This window comes from Cygnus olor, chromosome 19, assembly GCF_009769625.2.
Source record: "Cygnus olor isolate bCygOlo1 chromosome 19, bCygOlo1.pri.v2, whole genome shotgun sequence".
NCBI lineage: Eukaryota > Metazoa > Chordata > Aves > Anseriformes > Anatidae > Cygnus > Cygnus olor.
Window position 1 is genome coordinate 9,844,257 of NC_049187.1, and position 26,184 is coordinate 9,870,440.

Here is a 26,184-nt window from a genome sequence, read left to right on the forward strand (position 1 = left end):
GTAACACAGGTAACCTGTGTGCTCGTGGCCTTGAGGAGCCCTCCTTGTCCCGCTGGGGTGTCCGGGCGCTGTGCTGGTCGGTACCGCCGCCGAGGGGCTGTGCCCGAGCACACGGGGAGGTCTCAGCGCGAGGACGCTGCGTGCTGGCTGTGGGCACCGCTTCAAAGGCATTCAGCCCCAAATACACCTTTGTAAATACAAGGTTCTCTTCCCTGGCTCAGGGGAAAATTGTGTGATTTTGGTTTTCTTTTTCCTTTCTTTCTTTTTTTTAAGCAAAAAAGTCTTGGAATATTTAAAGACTATTTGGTTCCTCACTCATGCAATATTTACGTATAAGGTATAACTGCATGTATGCCAAGTTAGCTTTTTAAAGGAACTGTCCACATATTTTAGCACTTTATATGGCATTTTCCCCACTTCCTGTGGCATCAGGCATTTCAGAGGAGTGAAAGTGTCTCAAGTTTTATGGATTTGTGCTCCTATTTGTACGTTGATCTCTGTGCAGAGCATCCTTTTAAAGACAATGAAAAACACAACTTTGGGAAGGAAAAGGCTCTTTTTTCTCACGTTTACTGATAGAGCTGCAAGGCTGGCCAGTGGTGGCTGGGGTTACTGAGCTGTGAAAGGCACTTGGCTGTTTGGAGCAGGGGGTGTTTGTGCCCCTTAGCACCGGGGCTCGCGGGAGCTCAGCCGGCTGCGGAGTCCGTTTGGGCCCGATCCCACCGCCGGGCTCGGAGCGGCAGCGCGAGCTGCAGGGACGAAGTGGCTGCTGGCTGTGTTTGGCTATAAGGCTGTGCCGCCACCACAGCAAACGATTTTGGGGGCCATCGTTAGCGTTAACATTCCTTCAGGATGTGTTTTATTTTTCACGGTAGTGAAACTGTCACTTTTGGAAGTCAGGCAAACACGTTTTGAAGCGGCACCAACTATTTGGAAAGAAAAAAAATGCGTTGGCGGGTGTGAGCAAGGTGTCCTGGAAAGAGAAGGTGCAGCTGGCGTTAATGGCCTTCTGCTCTGGAGCTGCATCACCCTGGCTGGCTCCCCCTTATCCCAGCCCCCAGCTCTTTCAGAGCACTGCCCAGCGCCCTGAGGCACCAGCTGAGTTTCTGAAATGCTTCCACAAGCACAGATAAGCACAAACAGTTGAAAACCAAATCCTCCAGCGCTCCCAGCCCTTTCCCCACCCGCAGTGCCTAGTGGGGAGCAGCAGGGAGAGCCGGGACGTGGTGCAGGGGCTCCGTTTAATGCACTCGTTTTAGCTTTCCTATTACATTTGATAGGCTTTTTTGTCCCTTGTCCACTCGACAGTATTTATTCTGTTGGCTCCTCTCCGTTTTTGGTCGCCTGTACGTCTCTTTCTGCAGGGAAAGCAGAGGGGACACCAACCATCACCACACACGGACTACTCTGGCGACTTCTAAGTTGAGTAGTTTTCATCCTGGTGGTGCCCCCACGGTAACTGGTGTCGTTTAATAATTCATTCCTTGAGTTACAGCCAGGCATGTGGGGCAGCCCCAGCCTGCTGTTGCTATGTGCTGAGCAAACCTGTGCCTAAAAGACAGCTCTTTGTGGGGAAGGGTCTCAGGAGGTTAAAGAAAAACGCAGAGCGGTGAGGGACTGGGTGCCGTTCCCAGCAGAAGCAGCACTGGGCTGCTCAGACGTGCTGAGCTGGGCCGGCTTCGCTGTGACACCCCCATGCAGCTCCCTGAAGCCAGGGCCCTTCATGTGGGCTGCGGGGCCGGGGGGGCTGCACTAGGGCTGGGTCTTGGGGAGCTGGGGTCTGGGGCCACCGGGGCCACTGCCACGCGGGGAGAGTGCCCGGCAAGGGTGCTGGTCAGTGCTGGGAAGGTGCCGTTCAGTGCTTCTTGTAGCGTGGTTTCTGCGTCTCCTTCTGTGCCTTGTAAGTCCCTCTTTTTCATTATGTTACCACTTTATTTTCTCTTCCAAAAATTGCACCCTCTTGTCTTTAGTTTAATTTTTACATTTAATGAAACAGCCCTGTAATTAAATGTTCTTCCACAATTCCCTGGGCAGAGCATCTCATGACAAAAAGCACCAATTTTATTATTATTACTAATGCAGAGTAATGAAACACTTGAATCCTTATCAGGTGTAATTCAGGGGATTAATCATTTCAGTTAGCAGGAAAAGTTAGCTCCAGCATTTCCACCGGACCGATCTGATCGCTGTCCTCTCGCGTTCTTCACTTCATTCAGATCTTGCAGCTCCGTTGTTCTGGCCGAGAGCATCCAGCGCGTGTCATTGCATATACGTTAGTATGAGCGTCTGTGTGTTAGCACAGCGTGCCTGAATATATTTGGTTTTCTGGTTCACTGGGCAAACAGTTAGCAATAAACTAAATACTGAGAAAGCTAAAAGAGAATACTAGACTTCCGCTGTCTGTGAGGGCTGGCTCGGCGAACCCACCGAGCACCTCACAAAGAAAAGCAGACCAAGCCCTAAAAAGCTCTGAACTTGCTGAAATGTTCTCATGGAGAAATGTTTTTGCTTCTTCAATTTGAAGTACAAAAAAAGCAACTGAGTCTGAATCAGTCTGAGAATCCCTCGCTTCCTTCTGACTTGGCCAGGCCACCAGGTCGGACGCTCTCCTTTCCTTTCCCGCCTCCTGCCCCAGGCTGGCCTTGTTAATTATTTCCAGACTCAGCTGAAGGCGGAGGAAGCCGCCCGGGCAGATGTGCGCCACCTGGGCGCTAAGAACAAGGTTTCCCAAAGCCTGGACAGGTTCGGCTCCCAGCGCGGTGGTTTGGACATGGAGCCATCGTCAGACGAGGTCAGCGGGGTATCAGAGTCCGTGCCTGCTGCGTCTCCTGCTCTGGGGCGCCTGAGCCTGGGCAAGCGAGTGGCAACTGTGGGCTGCCAGCAGCCAGAGACGTGCCTGCGTGAGACGGGCCTCTCCTGCTGCCGGCAGTGCTGCACCGAGTGAGAGGGCAGAAGCCAAAGTCCTTTGGGAAACCAGAAACCAGTGTAAAGGTTAAAAGCAGCCATTGTTTGGTATTTGGAAGCTTCACATATAAAATTGCACATCTCTGGCAGAGGACATCTGCAGCAGATGCAGACAGCCAGGGCATGTATTCAGCGCCTCCCCAGGGAAGCAGCAGGAGTAGGAGGCGTGACTTGCAGAACGGACCCCACTCACTGCACCCCAAACCTGTGCATCCCCGAGCTGTGGGAAACTGTAAGCCCACAAACAGCACGGAGACAGGCATGGCACCAGATGAGTCGTCCCAGAGGAGGACTTGGGAGACCTGTGCTCTGGCTCACGGCCGTGCCCGTGCTGGACACGAAGCTGCAGGCGAGTGCGTGCCCCCAGCGCCCTGCGCCCCGCGGGGCCGCGCGGCTCCTTCGCCCGTACCTGAGCAGCAAGGCCTCCTCTCGGTGGCTATTCCTTGGGAAACGCGGTGCCTTTTGCTTCGCAGTCCTCTCCCCTCCTGCTTTCAGTAGCCAAGGAATGGCAATTGCCCTGGTCTCACGGTGCAGCCAGTGCTGCAGCCGGGGTTAAACTCCCTTCTCTGTGATGTGGCCAGCTGGCCGGCAAGGCTCGGTGCTGGTGCTCAGCTCTCCTGAGTAACACGCGAGGGGGCCTGCTGCCCAGGGAGGCACTCGGGAACAGTAAAGGTGCGGGTGCGTTTGGGGCAGCTCTGACAGTGGAAGAGGAAGTTCAGCTGGGAGGAGGAGGACAGACGGTTTGGGCTTGTTAGGCTGCATGTGGCCGGCTGAAACGTTCCTTCCTTCTGAACATCCTTCATCCCCGCTTTGATCTGAGCCGTGCTTTTTCCTGGAAGACTTCCAACATTCTTGGTGTAGCTACGAAGCTCCCTTTTTATCCCTTGTGCAAGCCACATCCCTCAAATTTAGGAAAGACGCTGTGATGATGAGGTGGGACTGTTGTGTGTAAAGTCGGTGCTGGATAAACATGTTTGACTTCTTCAGACGTTCTTGATCTCTCTTTGTTCCTAGAACAAGCACAGCGCAGGCTCCTGCGTTCATCTGGTAGCTTGACTCAGTGCAACGTGGAAAATCTTCCCTATAAAGGCTTCAAGCTGCGTTGTGAGTCCAGGTGGTCTTTGTCCAATAAGTTGAGAACTTTTGTGACCATCATTTCTAGAGTGACACGCCAGACAGATTCACATGGCTGGAGCAGACCGGGAAGCAGTACTGGGATGGGAAGGATGCCAGGAGCCAAGGTGCATTCATACGGCTCTGGAGCCGCAGCTCGGCTGTCTCTGGTTTAGGCAGCAGGCTGACAGAAAGAGCCCCAAGGCGGCTAGCGGGATAATGAAGTTGCTTTTAGGAAGGACAACAGAAAAAATGCCTTGCACCTTGCTCCTTCTTAGTAGGCTCAGAAGCAAAAGAAAAGAAGGCTTCTTTCTCTAGAGGTGAACAGTAACTTCGCTTTCCTACAGCAGCAGAAGCCCGACGCTAGATAAGTAGCTGTGAGATGATTCATAAAAAACTAATTTATAATTTGCCAGAATATAATCCTATTTGATCAGTGTTATTCAGTTCCTCTTTCTTTTAAAATTCAGTGCACTTAACTGTTCTACGAGGGTTTATGAATGTTTAAAAATTGCTTTGTGGTCCCTAAAGTAATTTGACAAGTCTGACAGCTATTGATTAAAAACCTGAAATTATTCAGACTGTAGGATGACTTGGGGGATTAGATAGAAAGTTTTTTCAAATATGAAAGGAAATAAGATGTTGGAAAGTAAATATGTTCTTGAATATTTTTGAAAAATCCATTACAACTGTGAAATTAAATTGAAATGAGATACTTCGTGTGGAGATGAAGGAACTAAATGCTGGCTTTACTATTTAGGCACGGGGCAGAGCTCCCCGTCCCAGGGCCGGCACACGTTTCCCTGGATGATGCAGGTGAGCGGGCTCTGGCCCAGCTCACATCTCAGGGACCTGGGGAGCCCCTGGCACGGGTCAGCGTCCGGCCAGGCCCAGGCAGCTCCTGCCGTGCAGTTGTGCACCGCGAGGCCAGGCAGCGGGCAGGGGAGGCTGTGGGGCTGGCAGGAACGTGGCTGTTGCTGTCTGATGCGTACGCTGCTGCCCGACTGCATCCTGCCTCCGAGCCTCCTGGCTCGTCCTGGTTTGCACAGCTCGGGCAAGGGCTGCCAGGGTAGCTGGGAGCAGCCGCTACGCCGGATTCCTCTGCCTCAACTTGTCCTTCCCCAGACCTCTGGGAAGGATATCCAAGACTGGCTGTGCTGTCTCTGGACATGCCAGAGAGGTTCTGCTAGGAAATATTAGACCAGCCAGGCCATATTGCACATGACCAGAAGGGACCTCGTCGTTCAGCAGGTCCAGACCTGATCCATTCCTGACAACCACGTTTTAGAATATCCTTCATAAACATATTTCCTCCCTGTTAACATCACTGAGGTTTTCTTCCCCATTCTCCCTCCCTCTGGCAGGCTAATCTCAAATCTCACTTCTCTCGTGGTTAAAAGCCCTCTTCTAATTGTCAGTCTGAATCTCCTCACAGCCAGTTTTAGCCACTTGTTTTACCAGTGCTGCTCTGCAGCTTGAACAGCTCTCATCTTCCTCACATACTCACTCTGCAGGCCGGGTACGACCCCCACACGCCGTGTCCCCTGCTCCCGTCTCGGAGCCAGGACTCAGGTTGGTCACACAGGGCTGTGCAGGCTGGGGGGACGGTCCATAGCCAAACACCCCCAGGACTGAAGAGGTGAGAAGTAGCAGCGGGGCAGCTGGGTTTGTGGAGCAGACACAGGTTTGTCTGCTGCCTGTGCTGTGGGAGAGCGCTCCTTCCCCGAGCCCTGGGCACAGAACCCCTCCGTGCAGGCCTTCTCCACACAGCCCCTGTGGCCACCTTGCCGCATAAGGGCTTGCTGCTGGTATTGGTTACACGTCTGAGTGATTCTGTCCACGCAGAAAATAAAGTGTTTGTAAGGTGATTCACTTCCCCGGACTGAGCAGTGGATTGGTGGATGAGGCTTGTCTTTCTTGCTAGTGGCATGACTGCTGTTAAGTAACAGCAGGTCCTCTGGTGGGGCATCCTCCGCGGGACAACGTCAGCAGCCCGTGTGTGTGGGCACGTGTGTGCATTGATGTCACCTCATGGTACTTAGCAAGGTGGATAATATTCAGTGATGAAGGAACTGAGACGTAAGGAAATGAAGTGAAGCAGGCAAGAAATAGGGATTCACGCCCTCAGCATTGTATTTCTAACCTTTGTAGTCAGGATTATCCACGAGGCATTGGGGCCTTCTGTTAGAATTTCTTTAATGGCTTCAGAGTGAAGAAAAGGATTTTGCATCATTCTTAGGATTACTTCGCTTCGGGTAAATAGTGTTAAAGTTTAGCGAGGTCAGTAATAGCCTGCTGACGTGCCTTGGCATTGTGCTTCTCAGAAATTCTGTGCTTGGAAGATGAGAAAATGGTGTGGCTTGTGCTTGTGCCAGGAATCTGTGATTCTCAGAAGTTAACGTACAGTTTTTGTCGTGGTACCAAAGCAGGGTGGCAGGTCCCATCCGAGTCTGACTGGTAGGACACATCTTTGGAGGTAGCATGCTCTTGATGTGCATTCGCCGAAATTCCCAGCAACAGTTCTGTCATTGAAGTGGGATCTGGCCCTACATTTCCATATTCCTGATCTGTGAGAAAAGGTTACAGAGGCAGGAAGAAGGGAAGAACTGCTGAGCTGTCATCTTCAGCTCCAGCTCATCCGTGTCCTCAGAAGGTTATACCAAAGCAACAAGAAACGCCTTTGGCTGCAACGTGGAGATACTGACCAAGCAGCTCCCAGCGTGCTTCCTTGGCCTGCTTCCCCCAGCCAGGGCCCACACGGCCCCTGCTCAGCTCCAGCAATTCTCCGTTTTGCTGGGATCCATGTAACCACGTGCTCAAAGGCCATAGTTAGGGGAGCCTGCGTGGTACTGCCCGGAGCTGGTGCTTGGTGTCACAGGACTGCGCGTGGTATTTTAGACCCTTGTACTATAGACATGGAGCTCAGGTATATTTCAGTGACAATATTAAGCTTAAAAGAGATGAGTGGAAAGAAAGGAGACCTTCAAATGTAGCTACTGCCAGAAAATACCAGGCATCACCTACTTGTCGTTGTGCAGCAGATGGGAATTATCCACAACCCCCAAACTCCAAAGCAAAGGAGTAGTAACGCTGACCCCAGGCGCACTTTGAACTTAGCTACTTCTGATTAATTAAGTTTTTCTTTCCTTGAGCCTGATCTAGGTCTTATGCTCAGAAGGAAGGATTTAAGTTAAGAAACTGTTGAGAAATTGAAGGGCAGTTCTCATCCCCTCTCTCATCTCATCCCCTTCACTGCCACATGCACACACACGTGTGCAATAGGAGGCTTGATGCCGAAAAGTCAGTCTCCGAAGGGATTCCTGCCCCAGGATTCTTGCCATTCCCCCTGCAGTGGCACTGCTTTCCTTGTCAGCAGGATCTTCCTTCCTGCCAAGCCTGAAGTGACAGTGGGGTATCGCAAACTCTATTTGCTAATGCTGGCGTAGGTCTCCGGGCAGTGTGGAAGGTGTAAGAGCAATTCTGCATCCACATGGAAAGGAGGAGGGGTTCTGTGCAGCTGTCGGGTATCTTTAATTAATTCATTTAACGACTGAGCTTGCCAGGATGTTTAAAACCCATCGGTGTCAGGGCTGAGGCACGGGGCTGCCTGCCAGGGCCCCAGGTTTGGAGAACTGCTGCTGCGCTCCTGACAGGGGCTGGGAACAAAGGTGGGACGTGGCTGGGTCTGTAGCTCTCGGGGCCTGCGCAACAGCCCTGAGACTTCACAGCCCTGTTAATGGCTGTAGTGATTACAGGAGGAGCTCATTAACATGCCGGTATTTACAGCCTACTGCATGGGCAGGAAAATGTTGAATAAAACATAAGGAAACCAGAGTAGGTGCGATGAAAACAGTGGCTTTAGAGGTTTGGGTTGTCCTTGCGACGACTTGCCTCGTCCGGCAGGCGCTCTGCCTGCAGACAGCACGGTCCGGGCAGCGGGGCACCCTGCAGCACCCTGCTGCTGGCACCAGGGGCCCCGTGCCTTCCCCGCTGGTGTCACTGCTGCCTGTCACTGCTGCCTGTGTCATCCTCTGCCTGTCACTGCCTGTGTCACCACTGCCTGTCACCGCCGCCTGTGCCACAGACGAGCGACAGCGCTCAGAAGCGCCTGTCCCCACCTGGGCTGCGTTGACACCGGCTGAGCTGAGAGCGGCTCCGTGGGCACCCTGATGCCTTTGCACAGAAGTCGGCCAGTGTGTGGGCACAGCGTTTTGTAGCCCAGGTGACAGCTTGGTGACTGCTGACTGCCACTTGCAATGTTATTTCCACTTCGTAATGAACAGGGCCATAGTATAAATCACGCTGCTGTGGCAGACAGATACCGGCTTTAAAATATCTGCTCTGGTGTGATTGGTGATAAGGAGAAGTGCAAAGATGAGGCAGAATGGCTCGGTTTCATTTTTTCCTTCACTTCCTTGACATTTGGCAACCACAATAGAATCGTTACAAGGAGTTTTGCAGAATGTAGCTGGGAATACGTTTGCTACCACCAAGCAACACGAAGCTGCTTGTGTCCAGGAAAGCCATTCAACCACCGCTGTCCCAATTCGATTGCTGCGTTGGAGTGCTCCTGCCCAGCGCTGGTGCTACAGCCCAGTAAACGGTCAAGGACCTAAAGGGGTGGAGGTTTTACTTGTGCAGTCAGATCTGAAAGAAATTGTCAGAAATGCTGCTGTTGATCCCTTCCTCAGAATTCTTTAACCCACTTTTTGAAGGAGAAACAATTGTTTACAGTAATGAGGGAGTGTGATTTGACTGAAGGATGTACAATAATCTGCCCCGAATCTGCTCTGCTGAATTGTACCAAATTAACTTATTTCTCTATATTTGTTCATATTCAAAGCATAAATAATTTAGCATTTTCTCTCTCTCTGTGAATGTGAGAAGCACGCTTGCTGATTTCAGATCAGATGGAGAAGTGATGTTTATTACTCTGATGTCGGGGAATGATTGTTGCATATTAAATATCACCATAAATAAAACTCTGTAGCTGTGTTCCCGCTTGTGGGATCGGCATGTGGCTCTCTCCTAACGCATCTGATCTGCAGGACTCAAAGCTTTTCTGTGACGAAGGCAGAGGCTTTGCTCGCCCAGTGAGGCAGGGCACGAGTGCCGGCCGCGTTTCCCCGCATGCCCCGGCTGCCCGGTGTCCCCGGCTCCGCCGCAGCCCCCTCAGCCTCCAGCTGCTCACGGAAAATAACCGGCGCTTGATAGAAATGCTCAGAGGCTGAAGCTGTGTGACAAAGCAAATAGCAGAAGAAGTAAAGCAAACCTCATTAAAATAAAGTGGCTGGCAGATAAGGCAAATGTTCAGCGTACCTTTTAAAAGCAATATTTCTTTTCTTCATTTTATCTTGCTAGTGCCTTTAAAAACTGCCTGGAAATATGTTATAGTGATTGCCAAAGTAGCTGGAGCTTTTAGCATCCTCACAACGAGTAGTGAAGATCTCTGACTTTGGTAGGTGTATTTCAAAGTCTGGGGCACATCCTGTGCAGCAGGTGAATATCGGGGCCATGCCTGTTGCTCCCATTTATAATTAAATTTTCTCTGAAGTGTGGCACAAGTACTGCAGCATTCTGCAGGAGCAGGCCCAGATGCTGAGCTGGGCAGTAGTAGTTTGCAGTGTTTTGGTCTGTTCGCTGCTGGGCCTGTGCACAGGATTCTGGTCAGGCGCCTTGCTGAACTCTGGCTTGTCACCCAGCGCCGTTCTCAAGCTTCTCCGCTAGAATTCACTGGCATGGAGAGAAATTCTTGTACATTTTACCTAACACACTTGCCAGAATAAAAGGAGCAAGGCACTGCTTGGCAATGGTGAAAAGCAAGGGAGAAAGAGCGAGCTTTGTCCACGAGCCATTCGCAAGCCAAGGCAGCCCCGCTAGGTCACATTCCTGTTCCCTCAGCCTTGGCATGGCTCGCCTCTTTTTACTGGAGTCCAGTGATCCCAGTGTTTCCAAACTCGTTGTAGTGTTTGCAGCAAGCTGGGATGGTCTCCGAGAAACAGTTTATCTGGATCTCATTTAGAGCAAGTCAGCGCCACTGCGGCGCGGCTCTGAGAGCCTCCACAGGGCTGAGCTGCGCGGAGATCTGCGGGGACGGGCTCTGCGCCCGCGCCCGCCTGGAGGACCCCTGGGTGGCCCCGAGGTGCCCCAATGAAGCCAGTGCTGCTGGACAGACGTGAATCAGAAATGGTTCAAACCCCTTCCTTTGCTGGAGCACACCCATTTTGCTTGGTTAGTATTCTAGCAGCAGAGCTATTAACAATTTTGGTGTCTATTCTCATTTCTCACGTACGTATAAAGTCTCTGTTGATGTTTAGCTTGACAGGCCAGGCTGCAGTTATGATGCCAAAAATCTCGAAACTGTCATGGAGTGAGGCAAGGATAAAGGAAGAAAACAACTCAGATAAAAGAGCTATGGCCTCAGAAATGCAGTCTGTGGCACACTTCCCAATCCTCAGAGAGACTTACTAATTTGCATCGTGGAAGTCTTTATGGTGCACAACTCGAGCGGCTTTCTGGCTCCACTTGGGATCTCGTTGGCTTTCAGAGGAAGCTGCTTTCGCACTTCTACACTCAAAGGCATTTAAAAGCATTTTTGTTCCTTAAATTATAAGTGATGCTGTAAGGGAAGGCACATATCAAAGGTAGGCCAAGATTGTACTCAGCGATTGCACATCAGCCTAGCGGAGGTTTTAATGGCTTGCTCCAAACAATAGTGCTCAGACTTAGATTAAACATTAAGTCCTTTGCTGCGTCCTTGGGGCTTTCTGTCTGAGCAGGAAGATGGCCCCAGTTAGGCTCTGACTAATGGTACGTCGCAGCCGCACGCTTGGAAGGCGCGTTTGAGTTCCCTCCCTGAGTTTCCTTCCAGTTCTGTTTTCCTTTTGACAAGACAATTACATTGCTCGTTACTACAATAAAAACATAAGGGGAGTAAAATGATTCATCTTTCCAAGCAGTTTTGCTAAAGAGTATCATTAATTAGACATCGGGAGGAATGTGTATGCTTTGGAAACTGTACTTTGTCCGAGACGGCGGACTTCTCGAGAGCATGCATCCTTTTCCCCCGGGAGGGCTCAGATGTTGCCCAGTGCTAGTGCCCGGGGTTCCTGACTGGGGGCACAAAGTCGGTGTTTGCCCTGGCACCGCCGCCCCCTGGGGCCGCTCGATGGGGGCTGGCAGACGCGCGAGGCTGCCCCGGCCTCGGCTCTCCCTCGCGGAGGCCGGGCTGAAGCCTGCTGGCAGCGCACTGCCATGGGAGCCCCTGCTGCTGGCTGCCCGTCTGGGAACCGCCTGCTGCCGGGGCTGGGGGGACGCTTCCCACCAGCTCTGGTCTCGTTCTTAGAAAAATAAAAATAAAGTTGTATCCAGGCACTTGCAAACATGGATGTGTGCGTTGTGGGCACTTCAGAGGGGAGGTGCTGGGCAGCTTCTCCAAATTTGTCTGTCTGCTGCGGGGCAGCTGCTGGTGCAGCTGGTTGTTGCAGAAGTCTGTGGGTCGGAGGGTGCAGAGGGTTGAACCCGTCCCTGTGTACCAGGCGTGATCGGTTCGGATTATCCTTGTTTTCCCCCTCCAAATAACCAGCCACCCAGAGCCTCATGGGTTGTGCATTTCTAAGTGTCCAGAGAAGTGAAGAAATGGTGGAACATTTTTCTCACTTGGCAATTGTTTTAATTTCTCTGCAGTCTGCATTGTATCAGTGCTCTCCCCGTCCCACCCCTCTGCTGCGGGATGTGCCCAGCAATTGGAGTTGTTGTCCTCGCGCTCTGTAGATGGGATATGACCAGAGGTTATGGAGTGACTCAGTCACCGAATGTGCTCAGTTACTCATAAACAGCCAGGATCTGTCCGGGTAATTCGTGCTGACAAGCTGATGATTTCCTAATGGGAAGAGAGCCCTGACACCGCAGGCATGCGCACAGCCTTGCAGCCAGGGCCTGGCGTGCATCGCGCTCCACGTGACCCCTCCTGCGAGAGCAGCCCTCCGTGTGCGTGCCTGGCTTCCTGAGGCCAGCGGCGCTGGTGTCGGGCTGGGGGATGAAGTCAGGGAGCGACAAACAGCACAGACAGTGAGAATTCTAGGGGCTGATAATGGGAAATGGAGCTTTTCGCCTCTAGCTCACCAGTTTGCAGGCAGTCAGGGCTGAGACAGCCGGTCGCGGCTTTGGGGAGCCCTGGGGCACCGGCGCTGCCCCAGCTCCCCATGGCCGAGTCCCGCGCCGCCTGCGGTCCCGTGGCAGAGGCGCCTGCAGATGGCCGGGGTTTCATCCTCTCGAGGGAAGGCGACACGGTGCAAGCCCTGGCCACACAGCATGTACATTTTAAATGGCTCCGGTTGTTTCGTGAAGCCATTTTAGGTGTCTGTGCTGCTTGTGCAGGCCTGGTGACTGCAGGGGCTGGCAGCTCTTGTGCGTGATGGCAAGCAAGAATCGGTTGTGACTGGTTGGGCCGGGCTGGACTTTGCTTCCCGGTGTTTACAGTGCCATTGCTCATTTGGGAACCAAGCTGCAGCTTTCGGTTTTGATCTGCTGAAATGGTATATAAAGACATTCAGGCTCTTGCCGGCAGGGAGAGGTGGCACGGCCGAGCAGCTGGCTGCTGCCGGAGCGAGGTGAGTCCTGCCCACCCCGGCTCACTGCCAACCCGGCACCCACCCCGGCTCACTGCCCACCTGGCACCCACCCTGGCTCGCCACCTGCTCCACACCCCCTGGCTCCTTGCTCCTGTGCTGGGCCACTGCACGTGGGAGCGAAGGGTGGGCTCCAGCATGTGCCGGGGCTTCTCCCTGCCCCTGCCCTTCCCCGTGCCAGGGGATGTTGCGGGAGCCGCCTTGCTTTGGGGAGCTCTGGGGTTCCTCTAGCAAGCTTTCCTTTTAATCCCTTTGCCCGTGCTCCCTTCTAAGTGTGTAACAGGCAAGACAAAAGGTGGATGGAACGAGGAGGGGAAGCGGCAGGCGCTGGGCGCAGGGCGCTGGGCACTTGGTACTGGGAAGCAACGTGCGGAGCTGGACCCCAGAGTTCAGCCTCGTGCTTTGGGCCATTTTGGTTTAACCTTGCCGTAGCATTATTCAGATGTGAGTTGTCAGTGCTGGAAAGGCTTGCTTGTGTTCGCTTTCTGCGTGCCCTGCCTGCCCGCGCTCGGAGCCGCCAGCAGCGCCCGCGCCGTGCAGCCCAGCCGTGGCCGAGCGCTGCGGGGAGCAGCTGCTGCAGCCCTACACCGGCACGTGTCAGCCGCCTCCCGCGCGGAGCACTGCCTGATTTAGTGATTTACCCCCTGGGATACCAGAGTAAAAGGCTGCTGGCAGCCTGCTGGTGGGAGCCTGGCACCTTTGCAACCCAGCGTAGCGGAGACGACGAGGCTGGGGTAGGGGCTCTCCGGCCCATCGCGCCCCCTGCTCCTTCTCTTTGTCTCCTCCTGTGTCCCGTCCCAAGAGGGACAGTGCCCTTCGGGGGCCATCGGCCGCGTGTGCCCCCGGACACACGTCCCCCCGAAACGGGGTCTGGGTTTAGCTGTGGCGGTGTAATCCGGGGCAGCCTCGTGAGCTCAGGGGCAGATTGCAATTCCGTTAATGAGAGCATACGCTGGCCCCGTCCATTCCCAGGGATTTGAGCTAAGCCTAGCATCTGTCACGGGAAGAAAAAGCGGTTTTGTGGCACTGGCACAGCGGTGGTTCAGGGGATGGGCAGTGGGGCAGGGAGGGCTCCTGGCTGCTAGAAAAACTACTTGCGGAAATCAGCATTTTAAGGAATTAAATTCAACAACAAAATCCAAACTCTAAATTTCCATATCAAAATTTAAGGCTAGAAATGTTTTGAATATTCTTGGAGGAAAGTGAAGTAGGAATTTCTGTTTTCTGCTGTGCAGCTGTAACCCCCCCGGAGCTGGGGAACCACAACGCAAAGCCATGGCAGGGAGTGGAAAAGGCAGGAGTCAGGACTGTGGGCAGGGAGCAGATCCCAGGCTGGATGCGCAGGAAAAGATGTGTCCGTGCAGCTCCATTCCTTTTAACTCCGCCTGGTTCCACCAGCTCAGGCTCTCGGTGCCGTGTCCAGCTGGCTTTAACTCCTCGTGTTAACAGCCCAGGCCAATGCCCCAAGGGGCAGGCTGACACCTGAAGAACGAAGTAAAACCGCAGGTGAGACAAGGCACAGTTCTACCTCAAAGGAGTGAGCTGAGGCCAAGCCAAGTTGTGGGGAGCCCTGTGCTGACCCTGAATACCTGCCCCAAAGGAAAATCCTCCCAGATTCGGTCTCTGTAAAAATCCTGCGCTGGCACAACTATCCCCATAAAATACAGCCGTTTTTGCAAGGAAGATGAGCTGGTGTTTCATTTGGTTAATAACTGAGGCAAGTTAATCCTGTTCAGGCAAGGATGAAACCAGTTTCAGTGCATCTGTGTCAGTGCTTTGCATCTGTCTAACTAGATAGATTTAAAATAACTTGGTTATAAAAGGAAATTGTTTCTACCGTGCAGCTACTGAACCAGGGATCAGACCTGTCTTTTTCCTGCCTGTTCCCAGCCTGCAGCTTGAAGCTCTTGGTCAAGTTGCCTGTGTAGAGGAGGATGGAGCTATTATTTGTATACCAGACAGGGCTGCTCACAGAGCACATTCAAGAATCTCTTCATGTCTCATCCAGGAGATGATAAGAAGTGTTTCTGGTCAGCAAGATCGACTGGGTCTAATTTCATCCCTTTGAGAGAAATGCAGTAATCAGAAGTTAGGAAAACAAATGTTGGTGTTCTCGGCTTGAAGCTCGTACGTTGATAATGGCAATTAGGGGTTGTTAAACTCGTTAGCTTTTGCTATCACACAACTCTTTAAAAAGACAGCTGAGACCAAACTGAGATTTCAACTTTCATCTCTCCAAGGGAAGATGAGATCCCTACAGCCCTGTCTGCTCTCTGGGCTGGGGGGCAAATTGGAGCCGACGGGTGTCACTGGGAACGCGGCCCGGGACTGAACCTCTCCAGCTGCGGCGCTGGCCCTGCAGCCCCTGCTCCTCCAGGCTGGCAGCCCGGCTCCAGGTGTCCCTCCCCTGGTTAGGCAGGAGCTCCTGGCCCCGGTCAGGCAGGAGCAGGGGCACGGTGCCCTTCCCAGCCTGAGGAAAGGGGAGGCTGGAGGTCCGCAGCCCCCCGAGCGAGTGGTCAGCAGCAGCAGAGCTGCCGTGCTGCTTGGTGCCTGCTGCTAATGGCGTTACTCAGCCAGGTTTGTGCTTCTGCAGAGACTTTGTGCTTCTGAGGTCTGGTTTGGATGTGCAAAGCTTGCTGCCCCGTGGCTGGCTTTGTCCCGCAGGCACCAAAAGGCACGTTTTAGGGAGACATTCACGCTCACAAACGCATGTAGAGCCTTCAGTGCGCTCACCTGGGCTTTGATGAGAGCCAGGTCTCCCTTCCCTGGAGAGTGCCGTCCTGACTGCGTTCTGAAATCGCAAGCCGCGACTCGCTCGCAGTAGAACAGGCTGTGTTCCCATCTGCGGGGAGCCAGACCCTGTCCTCGCCCCTGTGTGACCGCGACCTCAGGGGCACGACAGCCTCCGCAGGTTCTCTGGTGTGCCAGCCCGCGTCCTCCGCTGGGACAGGCAGGGTGGTGGCACCGCGCCTGTGCGAAACTCAGCCTCTTTTCCAGTCTGCACATGTTCTAGGAATCACTGCGATACTTCATCCGCTCCTGCTACACAGAGATTTATATGAAATCATTTCCATTCCATTGAAATAATTTTCAGAGATTAATCTTTTAGGGTATTAGCATTGATTCCTGCGTGTACGTGCCCTCCGGTCTGCATCCAGGGAGAGCTGCATTGTTTGAGGGGGAGGCAAGCTCGCTTGTCCTAATTTATTGAAAAAAGTAATTTTAGCTTTAAAATGGGGCTGTCATTTATGTACCCCACTCAATCTGTTCTTCACTCCTGAGTCTTGGCTCTGACCTTTTCCATATCTTAAATCCTCTGGGCCGTACTCTGTGTTCAGCAGTTAAACTCCGGGGAGGGAGCAGCAGGTGTGGGGTGTGGATAAGGACCGCATGCACGCTTGGCTCCGTTCTTATCCACGTACCCCTGGCAGGCGGCGGCTGTCATTTCATTTAGGGCAGTGCCAGGATTGGACTTTTTAGGAGTTTTTCACAGTGTATAAGTTCTAATAACAATTTTTACATCAGCTCTGGAAGTAGCGGCCCCTGGCATCGCGTGAAGCACACAGTAATGACACTTGCACTTGTAAAGGAGAGCTGGGGAGCTGATGCAGTGCACCGCAGCGTGGCACAGGGTGACTGCTCGGGGAGCCTGGAGCAGCAGGGACGGGGCTGGCCGCGGCAGGACCGCACCGCTCGGCCCTGGGAGCGGGGTCAGCGTGAGCCAACAAAGAAATGTGCAGAGACCAGGGAAAAATACTGAGGGGGTCTTTTCAAATATCTGTCCTTTTCCTACCTGCGTGTCTGGGGGTAGATGGGGACTGCAGTCAGGACTTGCAAGCGTCCTGGTGCCCAGGGCTTTTTCCGGGCTCGTAGCTGCGTCCCGCATCTGTGCCTGCAGAACAACCCCGGCACCCCAGCACTGCCGCTGCCCTCGGCCTTCTTGCTGCTTTCCAAATTCCTGCTATGTGCAGAAGCTGTGTACAAGAGGGCAAAAACATCCTGTGTCTTCCAAGGGCTCCTGTCCCCTGGAAGGTGCCAGAGGCGGAGGAGAGCAGGGGAGAGTGCTTGTGCTCCTGGAATGGATTGCCTGCAGTTACTGCTCTGAAAGCCCTAGAAAAATCACCAGCTTCATCAGCGTGAATCTCTCATTCCATCTGAAAAGAAGGCTCCTATGAGAAGGATGTGTTTTATATCCCTAAAAGACACTAACATCTATCTGGCTAGAGGGCAGATAGCAATTGGAAGAAATTAGCTTTATATCCTGGTGCCATCTCTGGATAAAATACACACAACCAAAACAAACTTTAAAGTGCTTTGAGTTTTTTTTTAAAGGAAGAGTTCAGCAGTAACAGAAGAGCATTGTCCTAACATTTTATTATTATTATTATAACCTTGTCATTGATTGAATTTTGGTTTATAAGAACATCATTTTGTTAAAAACATTATTCAGTCTCTGAAGTCAGTTATCACCTGTTAACCCGAGCCTTTTATATACGCCAATATTGTTAGACAGAAGGACAAATCAAAATAAAATACTGTTTAGATGCTAAGACATGTATTTGCGTTTGCCAAGCTCAAAGTTGTATGCTGCTGGCACCTCTATGTAGTTTAGATTTGAAATTCAGAACTTGACTCCTGCAAATGTTCTTGGCTCAAATTGTCGTCGAATGTTAAGTAGTGTCTCCGAAGCGAGACTAATAGCACAAAATGATATTGAATGTTTGCAGGAATGGGACTTCACACAAAGATTTTTATAAATCTTCTGCTAATAACAATGTTACATTTTACATAAAACCTCCAAAAAAGATGAGTGGCATCTCAGTAAAGGCAGATTTCCTGTTTATCGGTATTAAATTCCTAAGTCTAGCACTTGTTCAGGAGAGCAGAAAAGGAAAGCTAATTGCAAGCAGGAATAGAAATTGGCCAGTCCAGATCCACTGTCTAGCCGCTATGAAATACGGAGTAAAAGGCAGCATTAGTCAGAGGTTAAATATTCCTTCGGTGTAAATATTATTTGATAGGAGCCTGATTTTTCAGAAATGCTAGACATCGATTCTGCCGAGTTTTGTGAACGTCAAGCACATTTTAATAAAGCAGGTGAAGAAATCTTTTAATAATCTATCGGCTTAATTTTGCCATTGTTCCCGTTATCTGCAGTGCTTGGGTTATTTGTGCCCTTCAGCTTCACATTAACTTTTTGCCAAAACTGAGCTGAAGGACAAAGTAAACGCGGACGCAGTCAAGGTTGCGGGCGGCTCGGTCGTGCTTCTGCAGTGCTCGGCAGCTCCTGTACGGCCGTGCGGCTTGATAGAGGAACACCGGGTGTCCCGCGAGCTGATTTAATGGTACCTGCAGTGAGCTCTGTGCGTTGCTCGGTGGTGCCACGGGCTGTAGTAGGCGCACTGAAAAGTTTTTCAGCAGAGGTACACAATAATAATTATCCCCAGCCCCAACACTTGAGCAGCAACCCAGTGACAAGAAGCCAGCTGTGCAATTACACATCTTAAAATGTTAATTATGCTTAAATGTGGGGTTGTTTGAACTTTCTCAAAAAGTGTTTTCTAAGACATTGACAGGCTTTTAACTGTAAATTTGGAGTAAAACTGGGTGATCACAATGCCTTCCATTTCTTAATCTTCAGGGTTGTTAGGGAATTTGGCTTTCCTGAGTGAAAGACAGCAGGATCACAGAGAACCGGCTTCAGAGCCAATAAAAAGAGAGAGATCCCTGCGTTTAATAGCTCGAAAAGGTAAACGCAGCAGGAGGCTGGAGACGTCACTGCACAGAGCTGGGGCAGCGCCTGGTGCGAGCCCTCCCTGCCCGGCTGGGCGGCCGGGAGGAGCCACAGAAGGGAAAGGGACCCAAGAAGGCAAATAATAGTCACTGGGGCTAGCTGTGACCAAAAAACTAATAACCCACGGAAGGCACTGTTTTATGCACCCTCTGAGGGAGCACTGTGATTTCCTTCAACAAATACCACTTCTTAAACAGTGTGGGTGGAGGCTGGAATGCCAGGAATAACACAAGGTGCGAACGCAGAGAAGGGGGAGAGGTCAGATGCAGCGCTCCAGGCAGGATGCAGACATCCGTGAGCACGATAACGGCTCCCAGCGTGCTGGTCACCCTCTGAACGCAGCCGCCGTTGGGGGATCAGCGGTGTGCAGGGAGCCCCCCCCCCATGCGGATGAAGTTTGGTTTAAGGCAGCTGGGATAAAGCCTGGCTTTGAATGGAAGCAGCCGAGGCTTTGACATCCAGGCTTGGTTTTGGTGTTAGAAATGCTCACAGCAGCAGCCTTTAAGCTGCCTGGCCCTCTTGGGCAGGGGAAGCAGCAGCTGGCTGTAAGGTTTTGCGCTGCACCTCGCAGCCTCACAGGCGTGCTCAGCCCAGAGGCCGGGGAGGGCGAGGGAATCAGTGCCCTGTGCGGTACAGACAGCAGCTCCCAGGAGCCGTGCGTTTCGGGCATCAGCCCAAACACGGCGCGATCAATGGGGCAGCCCGCGGGGGCACAGGCACGGCAGCACGTTACCTCTGGGAAGGAGACCCTTGTGTTTCGTGGAGGTGAGAGTGCAGGGAACGAACGTGCAGCAGGACGGCCACCACAGGGCTCCCAGGGCTCTGGGCTCCTGCGCGACTTCGTCTCAATGCCCGGGTGTGTGCAGACAGCGACCGGGCGGAATTCCAGGCCCGGCGCACCGGAGTTCGACCGGCGCTTCCCTGCGCCCAGCACCCGTGGGCCAGCCCTCGCTGCTCTCCCCCCTGGCCGCCTGGCAGCGGCGTGGGGCCGTGCGGGGCCCCTACCTCAGCTGGCGTTCCCAGCGCATCTGGCTGCCTGCTGAAGGCAGGCCGAACGCACGCGTGCGTTGCGTTCAGTGCGTCCTTCCAGCTTGTCCTAATAATGTGTCTGAACGTGCAGAGGGAATGATTCCTGCGCTGGGGTGCAGAGAGGAGCCGGGTTCTCTCTCTTCCTGCTAACTTTGGGCTGCTCCGCTCTCCACCCAGTGCAAGCGCGAGGGCTCGTTCCAAAGTTCACGTTCTGCATTTTTATGCCGTGCCAGAAAGATAAAACACTTGGTAAAACTGTAACTTGACCTTAACGCTTCGCCGCAGCGAGGGAGATAAGGTGCTGAAGGAAACCCGGGGAGCAGAGCCCGGTGCTCACCGATGGCGGCGGCGAAGGGCTGATGGCTCCGCGGCGAGGACCCCAGGGCCCTGCTCGGGAGCTGCGGGTGAGCCCGGCTCACGGCGCGGAGCAGCCGGGGGCTGCTGAGCGGGTTTGGTCTGGCACGTCCCGAATTTCTGCTCTGCCACACAAGGGACCCCTGTGCTGCTGCTGCTGCAGATTTGAGAACGAAAAGATTGACTGAAGCTGCCCGTTATTATTTTTGGCTACTCCAGCGATGTATCAAAAACCTGACGCTGGGTTGGTGCTGGTGCCCTACTTTATAGAAGCCCTGAAAAGCAGATCGAGGACAGCGAGCTTCTCTATGTGCATGGCATCTGCCAGCAAACGGTGAGAAAGCTTCAAACCGCTGGTGGGGGGAGTGGGGGGAAGGCAAAAAAAATGTGCTAAATCTGGAGCAGTGCCTGCAGACTGCGAGGGGAAGGGGTCTGCGTGCGCTCCGCTAAGGAGGCAAGGTGGGAGACGCTCTGAGCGGGGCGTTGTGCTGCCCGCGCTGCTCGTCCCAGCGTGGCTGGTGAGCCGGTGGTGTTGTCCCCAGGGCACGGCGGGGACTGGTTTGCCCTGGAAGGAAGAAAAGGACCCCACCGGCGTTAGGTGACAGGCAGGGCTCCGTGTTAGCGAAGCCCAACAGTGCTGCCTTTCCGCCAAGCCTTCAGGATCCCGTAGAGCTGTGCGAGGCTGGAGCCCACCTCGCTGGCCCAGGAGGTAGAGGGGCACGGCTGCTGTGTCGGAGCTGGGCAGAGGGCTCGGGGTGCCCGCACCCATCCCAGGGACAGCCCAGGAGTCCAGCCTGCGGGCCAGCGGGGCAGCGCCTGCCCGTCTTCCGTGCTGAGACCCGCTGGCCCCCTCTGGTCTGGGGAAGCACTTTGTATTGGTTTTAATTAGGGATATTCACCGTCGTTCTCATTTCCCCCTCCAATGCCGACCAGCGGCAGCTGCCCAGGTGCCTGCTTCATCCCCGGAGCAGCCGTGCGTGAGCCGGAGAATTTATGATTTGCTGCAGACACGGCCAGTAGCCTTTGAAAAGTGGAAAAGGAAGCAGCCATAAATACCAGCCAGGGGACAGTGCCGTGCGGTGCTTTTTCATTTACTAGATAGTCCCACTTTGTTCCTGATGAGTAATGGAGGCATTTGAATACGCCGGGATGATGACAGCGACAGCCCGGCTCGGGGAACGTGGCGGCGTGGGCTGGCCGAGGACGGTGCCGACGAGGACGGCGGGGCCCAGCTGCGCTGCCTGCCCCTGCCCCTGCCCCTGCCCCTGCCCCTGCCCCGCGTCCCCCGGGGGGGTGAAGCTGCCCTGCGGGGCACCGGCCCCCGGGGGACCGCACTGAGCCCCCCCCCCCCCAGGCGGGCACCGCACCGCTGAGCCCCGCCGGCTGCCACCCGCCGGGGGGGGGTCCCGGGGGGGTCCCCGGCGTGGCCGAGGGGTGCGGGCATGGCTCACGGGGGTGCCGCCGGCTGCTGCTGCAAACGCTTCTCGCTGCTGGGCATCGCGCTGCTGCGCAGGTCGGTGCCGGGGCAGGGGACGGGCGGGGGAACCGGGGGGCACCGGGGGGGGGGCAGCGGCTGCCTCCATCCCCGGTGCTTCCCGGGGCTGAGCACCGGGGGGGGGGGGGGGGGGGGGGGGGGGGGCGCAGCAGGGCAGCGAACGGCTGCGGAGCACCGGGGCCCCGAGAGAACCGGAGCGCGGCCGTGCCGGGGGGGCAGCTCGGCGGGGCAAGGCCGGGCAAGGCCGGGGCTCCTCCGGGGCCGCTCCCGGGGCTCGGGGGGGGACCGGGGAGGGCGGCGGCGGCGGGCCCGGGGCGCTCTGCCCAGCTACAGCGCAGCCAATCCCGCGGCCCCGGCGGCGGCTGCCGAGCGGGGCGGAGCGGGGCGGGGAGGGGCGGCGGCGGCGGCGGCGGGGCCGGGCCGGGGGCGGCCGGCGGAGCGCGGCATGGGGCGGCCCGAGCCGAGCCGGGCCCGCGGGGTGAGCAGCGCGGCGGCGGCGGGGTGGGTACGGGGGTGTGCGGGGGGGGGCCGGGTCCGTGCATGTGCGGGCGTCCGGGTGTGTCCGCGTCCCCCGGTGCAGCCCCGGGGTTCCTGCGCCTCCCCCGCGGGCTCCGGGTTCTGCCGCCGCCCGCAGCCCCGTGGCGGAGCCGCCCGGTCCCGGCCCGGTCCCGACCCGGCGCAGGGCCCGCAGCTCCCCGGAGGCCGCCGCGGCTCGGAGCCGGCCCGGCCGTGCGCGGTTTCAGCCCGCGGCTCGCTCGCTCCCCGTCCGCGCCCAGCAGCGTGTTATTTTTAGCAGCGCTGCGTCCGTGAGGCTGTGTGCGAGGAATTTTGTTGTCGTCGGTATTTATCCAAACATCCTCGCTGCCTTAGGCAACGGTCCGCGGCCGGGCTCCGGAGCCGGGGCCGTGGCGCAGAAGAGGGAGCTTGCGACTTTTGATTTCCTTGCGGTTGATCCGGGAGGAAAGATCCTGCCTGGCTTTTTCTCGCTTGCTCAGCTCCCGAGTTACGCTGAGCCGCGATTTCGTAGGCAAAAACCCAGAGCCTTCATCCCCGCCCTCCTCCCAGCCCGCGGATGCGGGGTGCAGGTGGGGAGCGCCCCGACCTCGCTGGTGCCCACGGGCGGTGGCAGGGCACCGGGAGGCTCCGCCGCGGTCCTGCTCCCGCCTGCGCTCCCCGTCCTCGCCCCGGTGGCTGCCGCGGCCGTCCCGCGCCTCCTCGCTCCGGAGGCTCCCGGTGCTGCGGGAATGGGCAGGCCTGGGGCTGCGCTGGGGTCCGAATTCCAAAGAGCGGTGGCTCCGCGTCCTCTGTATCAGCTGTCCACAGATGCGGCACTATTAATAGATGCTGATTTAGCCTAATGTGGGAAGAAAAGGTCGTGTTTTATATGGAAGCGCTGGTTCCTGTGAAAAGAGAGAAATGGTGGTCCCCCTGTGCTCTTGGGAAGGAGGGAGAAGTTGCTTCTCTAGCTTATCATGTTTGGTTATTGAAACTCGAGCAGCATTTCTGATTCTTGTTTATTCCTTGCTCTCGAGCCATTTTGCATGCTTTTGCAGCTTCTCTCATGTTGCGCGTTGCAAACCCAGTGGTGTCCTTGCTGCTCGTACTGTGCTGGACTTACAGGCTGGCGCTGGCAAACCCAGCTGTGCCCATCGCTAGCCCAGCATGGGCCCTGCCCAGGTGAACGTCGTGAGCTAAATCACCCTTCAGCACTGCTCTGGCAAAAACAAAATTTGGAACCTGGTCTGAGCTGACGGAGTCCTTTTGAATGTAACCAATCCTGCTGCCAGCTGAAACCGAGAACAGTCTAAAAACAAGGGCAGCCATTAATAAGTTTAATTACATGTCCTTTGTCTTGCTGGGTGAAGGTGTTGTGCAGTGAGGGGAACGTGACGCAGCTGCCGGTGGTGAGCGTGCTGATCGGTGCTCCCTGTGCCTGCTGCCCGGAGATCCCAAAGGCTGCGGGGCATCTGCCTCCGCTTCAGCCCACGGCGGCACAGATCAGCAGCTGGAGGTCAGAGAGCAGAGGGGAAAGCTCAGATTAGCAAAACATGGGCATTGCTGTCCTAGGAGGATGCAGCGCCGCACGCAGAGCGCTCGTGGGGACTTCATCCACACGTACAGGAGAAAAAAAAAAACATTCCCTTGTCTTCTGGGAGCACACAAGTTCTGTTGCGCCGTTCCTCGTGGTTATTCCCATAACAACACTTGGATATTTATTTGTTAAATCGAAGCAACGCGCTCAGCAGGATGAGGCACGAGGGCAGGAACGGGTGAGAGCTGCGGCAGTGGCCAAGAGGTTAGCAGGAAGCAGCGCCGGGCCCTGGGGTTTCACACGGGCACTGCTTGTGAGGCTGGGGGGGCTTGGGAGATGAGGTGTAGGAGAGCTTCATTTGTGTCTGCTGCTGGAGGACGTGGCTCCTCTGAGCAGCTGGGGCCGTGCAGCAGTGAGGCAGGCGGCTCTGCACCACGCAGCTCCCCTGCGCCCGAATTTGTGCCTCCGGTGAAGCTGGACAAGGATGGTGCGCCCGTCTGCCCCGCTGGCAGCCTTCTCCCCTCTGAGGCTGTAGATAGTTCGGTGGAGTCGCCCACTTTATTCTCAGTCATAACACAGCCTAATCCCCAGGCTGGGGACAGCTCTAAATTGTGCCGATGCTGCAGGCGGGTCCCGGCTGCGCTGCGCCTGTGCCCACAGGACCCCTGCAGAGGACGGCGAGGGGTCGAGGGCTGCCCCGGGGGTCAGAACAGAGAGCTGTTAGTCCCTGAAAACCTGTGTATGGTGAATGGATGTGACCTGGAAACGTGTCCAGGGTCACGTCTGTCATTTAGGAGATACAATCCTTCCAGACCTTAAGCTGGGCGCTGTCGGCCTTGCAGGCAGCGGGGCGTTTGTGTCGCAGTGGCCGACCGCAGCTGGTATTAACGGGACATCTTCAGTGTGGGGCCTGGACTTCCCTCAGTATTTTCCTATCTGCTTCTGCTTTCACAGTGGAACAGAAGATTTAAGAAAGGTTCTTAGTTTTTTTTTTCCACGTTTTAAGTTTTGTGTCTGCTCCCCCTCTCTGCAGCTAGCCAGCCAGGTTCCCCGTTCGCTTCTGTCTTTCAAAAAATATCAGGAAAATTTCCATCAGAAAACCACAAAAGTCAGCAGCTGCGTGGTTTCAGGCAGGTGAAGTCCTGAAATGAAAACTGTAGGGGTTGCCCCTTTGAGGGCTTGTCTTCACAAGAAAGCAATTCTGGAATAAGAGTGTACGAGTTTAACACACAAGACCTACTCCAGAATAATTCTGTGTAGACAGGCCCTAAACATTTTCCCTCCTTGTAGCCTCGGCTGCGTATCTTTGCTCTTGAGGGAGCACGGGGCCCGAATTCCCCAGCAGTCCTGCCAGTCCTGCTGGCAGACGGATGGTTCCTGTGCGCGGTGAGGATGGCTTCTGGCCCCACGGTCAGTGAGGATGGCTTCTGGCCCTGCGCTTCCTCCCCGGTGTCCAGAGTCCTGCCTGGGCTGGGGGTGCACTCACGGCCTGACAGTGCTCAACATCCCTAATTCTGGCTGCTTATGAGGGAAGCAGGCAGAGGGGGGATAGCGTCCCTTCACGTGGCAGTGCTTTATGGCTTTTATTATTTAGAACAACAACCCTCGCTCGTTGCTCTGGGGCAGTAAACCTCTTCCTTTAATAACCAGCGACTGGCTGCTTCTGTGCAGGACTCTCTAGGTCAGTGCCAGTAGCAGTAATGTTATTTCTCTTTAGAACTAATGTGGTGTTTTATGAGATTTTTTTTTTCCCTCCTTCATTTCAACTGAACTTTAGGCATGTAGAAGGAGATTAAAATAAGGCCCACGGCAAAAGGAACTGAATGTGCTGTTTGGAAAGAGGGTTTCCTGCTGTGAGACATCTCCGGGCAGCTGGACGCTCCCACCATATTAAAGCAAAGGTGTAGGAACTGAATTTAATCGGCTCATGTAAGCCAGGATGTTGGGTTTTTTTACTATTATTTCTGCACTCCTTGCCAGCCGTCACCCAGTAAGCTGTCTTTGCCCCAAGCCCTGCAGGCCTGAGTGACCGCTGCAGTAGGGGCAGAGACGTCGGTGCTCTGAGACCACTCCAGGGACCGCACGGAGCTGCCTTCTCCCTGCATGCAGGGAGGCTGAAGGCTCTCAGAGAGGAGAATATCCTCACCCCACAAGTCAGGGAGCAGCGTGTGGCCTTTGCAGGACCGTCCTCGGGCTGTCTCTGCAGCAGGGAGCGTGGGAGCTGTGACAGGGCCTGGCAGACATCTTCCAGGAAATGGGATCGTGCTGCGGATGTCACGTTCCTTATAACGGACGGGAGAAATGCTTCTCCTCCGGATCGGGGTTTTCAGATCGGCGCCAGGGCAGGTCTGGGGGTGCTGGGGGGAATCCAGCCGCTGCCCTGGGAGCCCCCGCGCAGGCAGCGCTCCCCCTCTGCCAGGGCTTCCTCTGGCAGAAGGACCTCAGCCTTTCTGCTGTGATCTCCAACAAGAGCCTCTAATTAATGACATCTCCCCATTTAGCTCGTGATACGCAGATAGATGCTGCGCCATTTAGGGCTGGTTTGAGACCTACAGCGCTCCTCCGTGCAGCGTGGCATCTGGTGAGAAGTGCTGGTGGTGCTGACCTGGGTCAGATCTGATCTGCTGTTCGGGAGGAAAAGACAGCCAGGGAATGTGTCCTGCCTAGGAAAGAACCCCCAAATACTCTTGTGTCTAAGAAAATCTTGTTAATTTTAGAATACCCAGAGATGTACGGCAGAGTACGGGGAGATAGAAAAAGGCATTTGGTTAAT

The 26,184-nt window shown here is 54.8% G+C and overlaps 1 protein-coding gene and 1 long non-coding RNA gene across 21 annotated transcripts in view; one reads left to right on the plus strand and one right to left on the minus strand.

Annotated features, from left to right (window-relative positions):
• LOC121057304 (DAB2 interacting protein) overlaps nucleotides 1-26,184 on the plus strand; it is a 225,995-nt gene that overhangs the window by 153,522 nt on the left and 46,289 nt on the right. For 4 of the 20 annotated variants that reach the window (XM_040531244.1, XM_040531248.1, XM_040531247.1 and 1 more), the window contains exon 1: nucleotides 21,802-21,857. The exons of 14 other annotated variants lie outside the window; for them this stretch is intronic. Coding sequence is in view for 1 of the 6 variants with exons in the window: in XM_040531241.1 (XP_040387175.1) it covers nucleotides 20,106-20,218 (113 nt within the window). In the remaining 5 variants the exon portion in view is untranslated. Of the gene's footprint in view, nucleotides 1-19,716; nucleotides 20,219-21,375; nucleotides 21,398-21,801; nucleotides 21,858-26,184 lie in introns of those variants that run through there. 2 more of the 20 variants (XM_040531241.1, XM_040531242.1) reach the window with 2 other exon arrangements.
• On the minus strand, nucleotides 1,966-7,575 carry LOC121057310. Its single transcript, XR_005813747.1, has 2 exons — nucleotides 3,374-7,575; nucleotides 1,966-2,963 (listed from the first exon to the last, which is right to left on the minus strand). It is a non-coding gene; the product is annotated as an uncharacterized LOC121057310 (long non-coding RNA).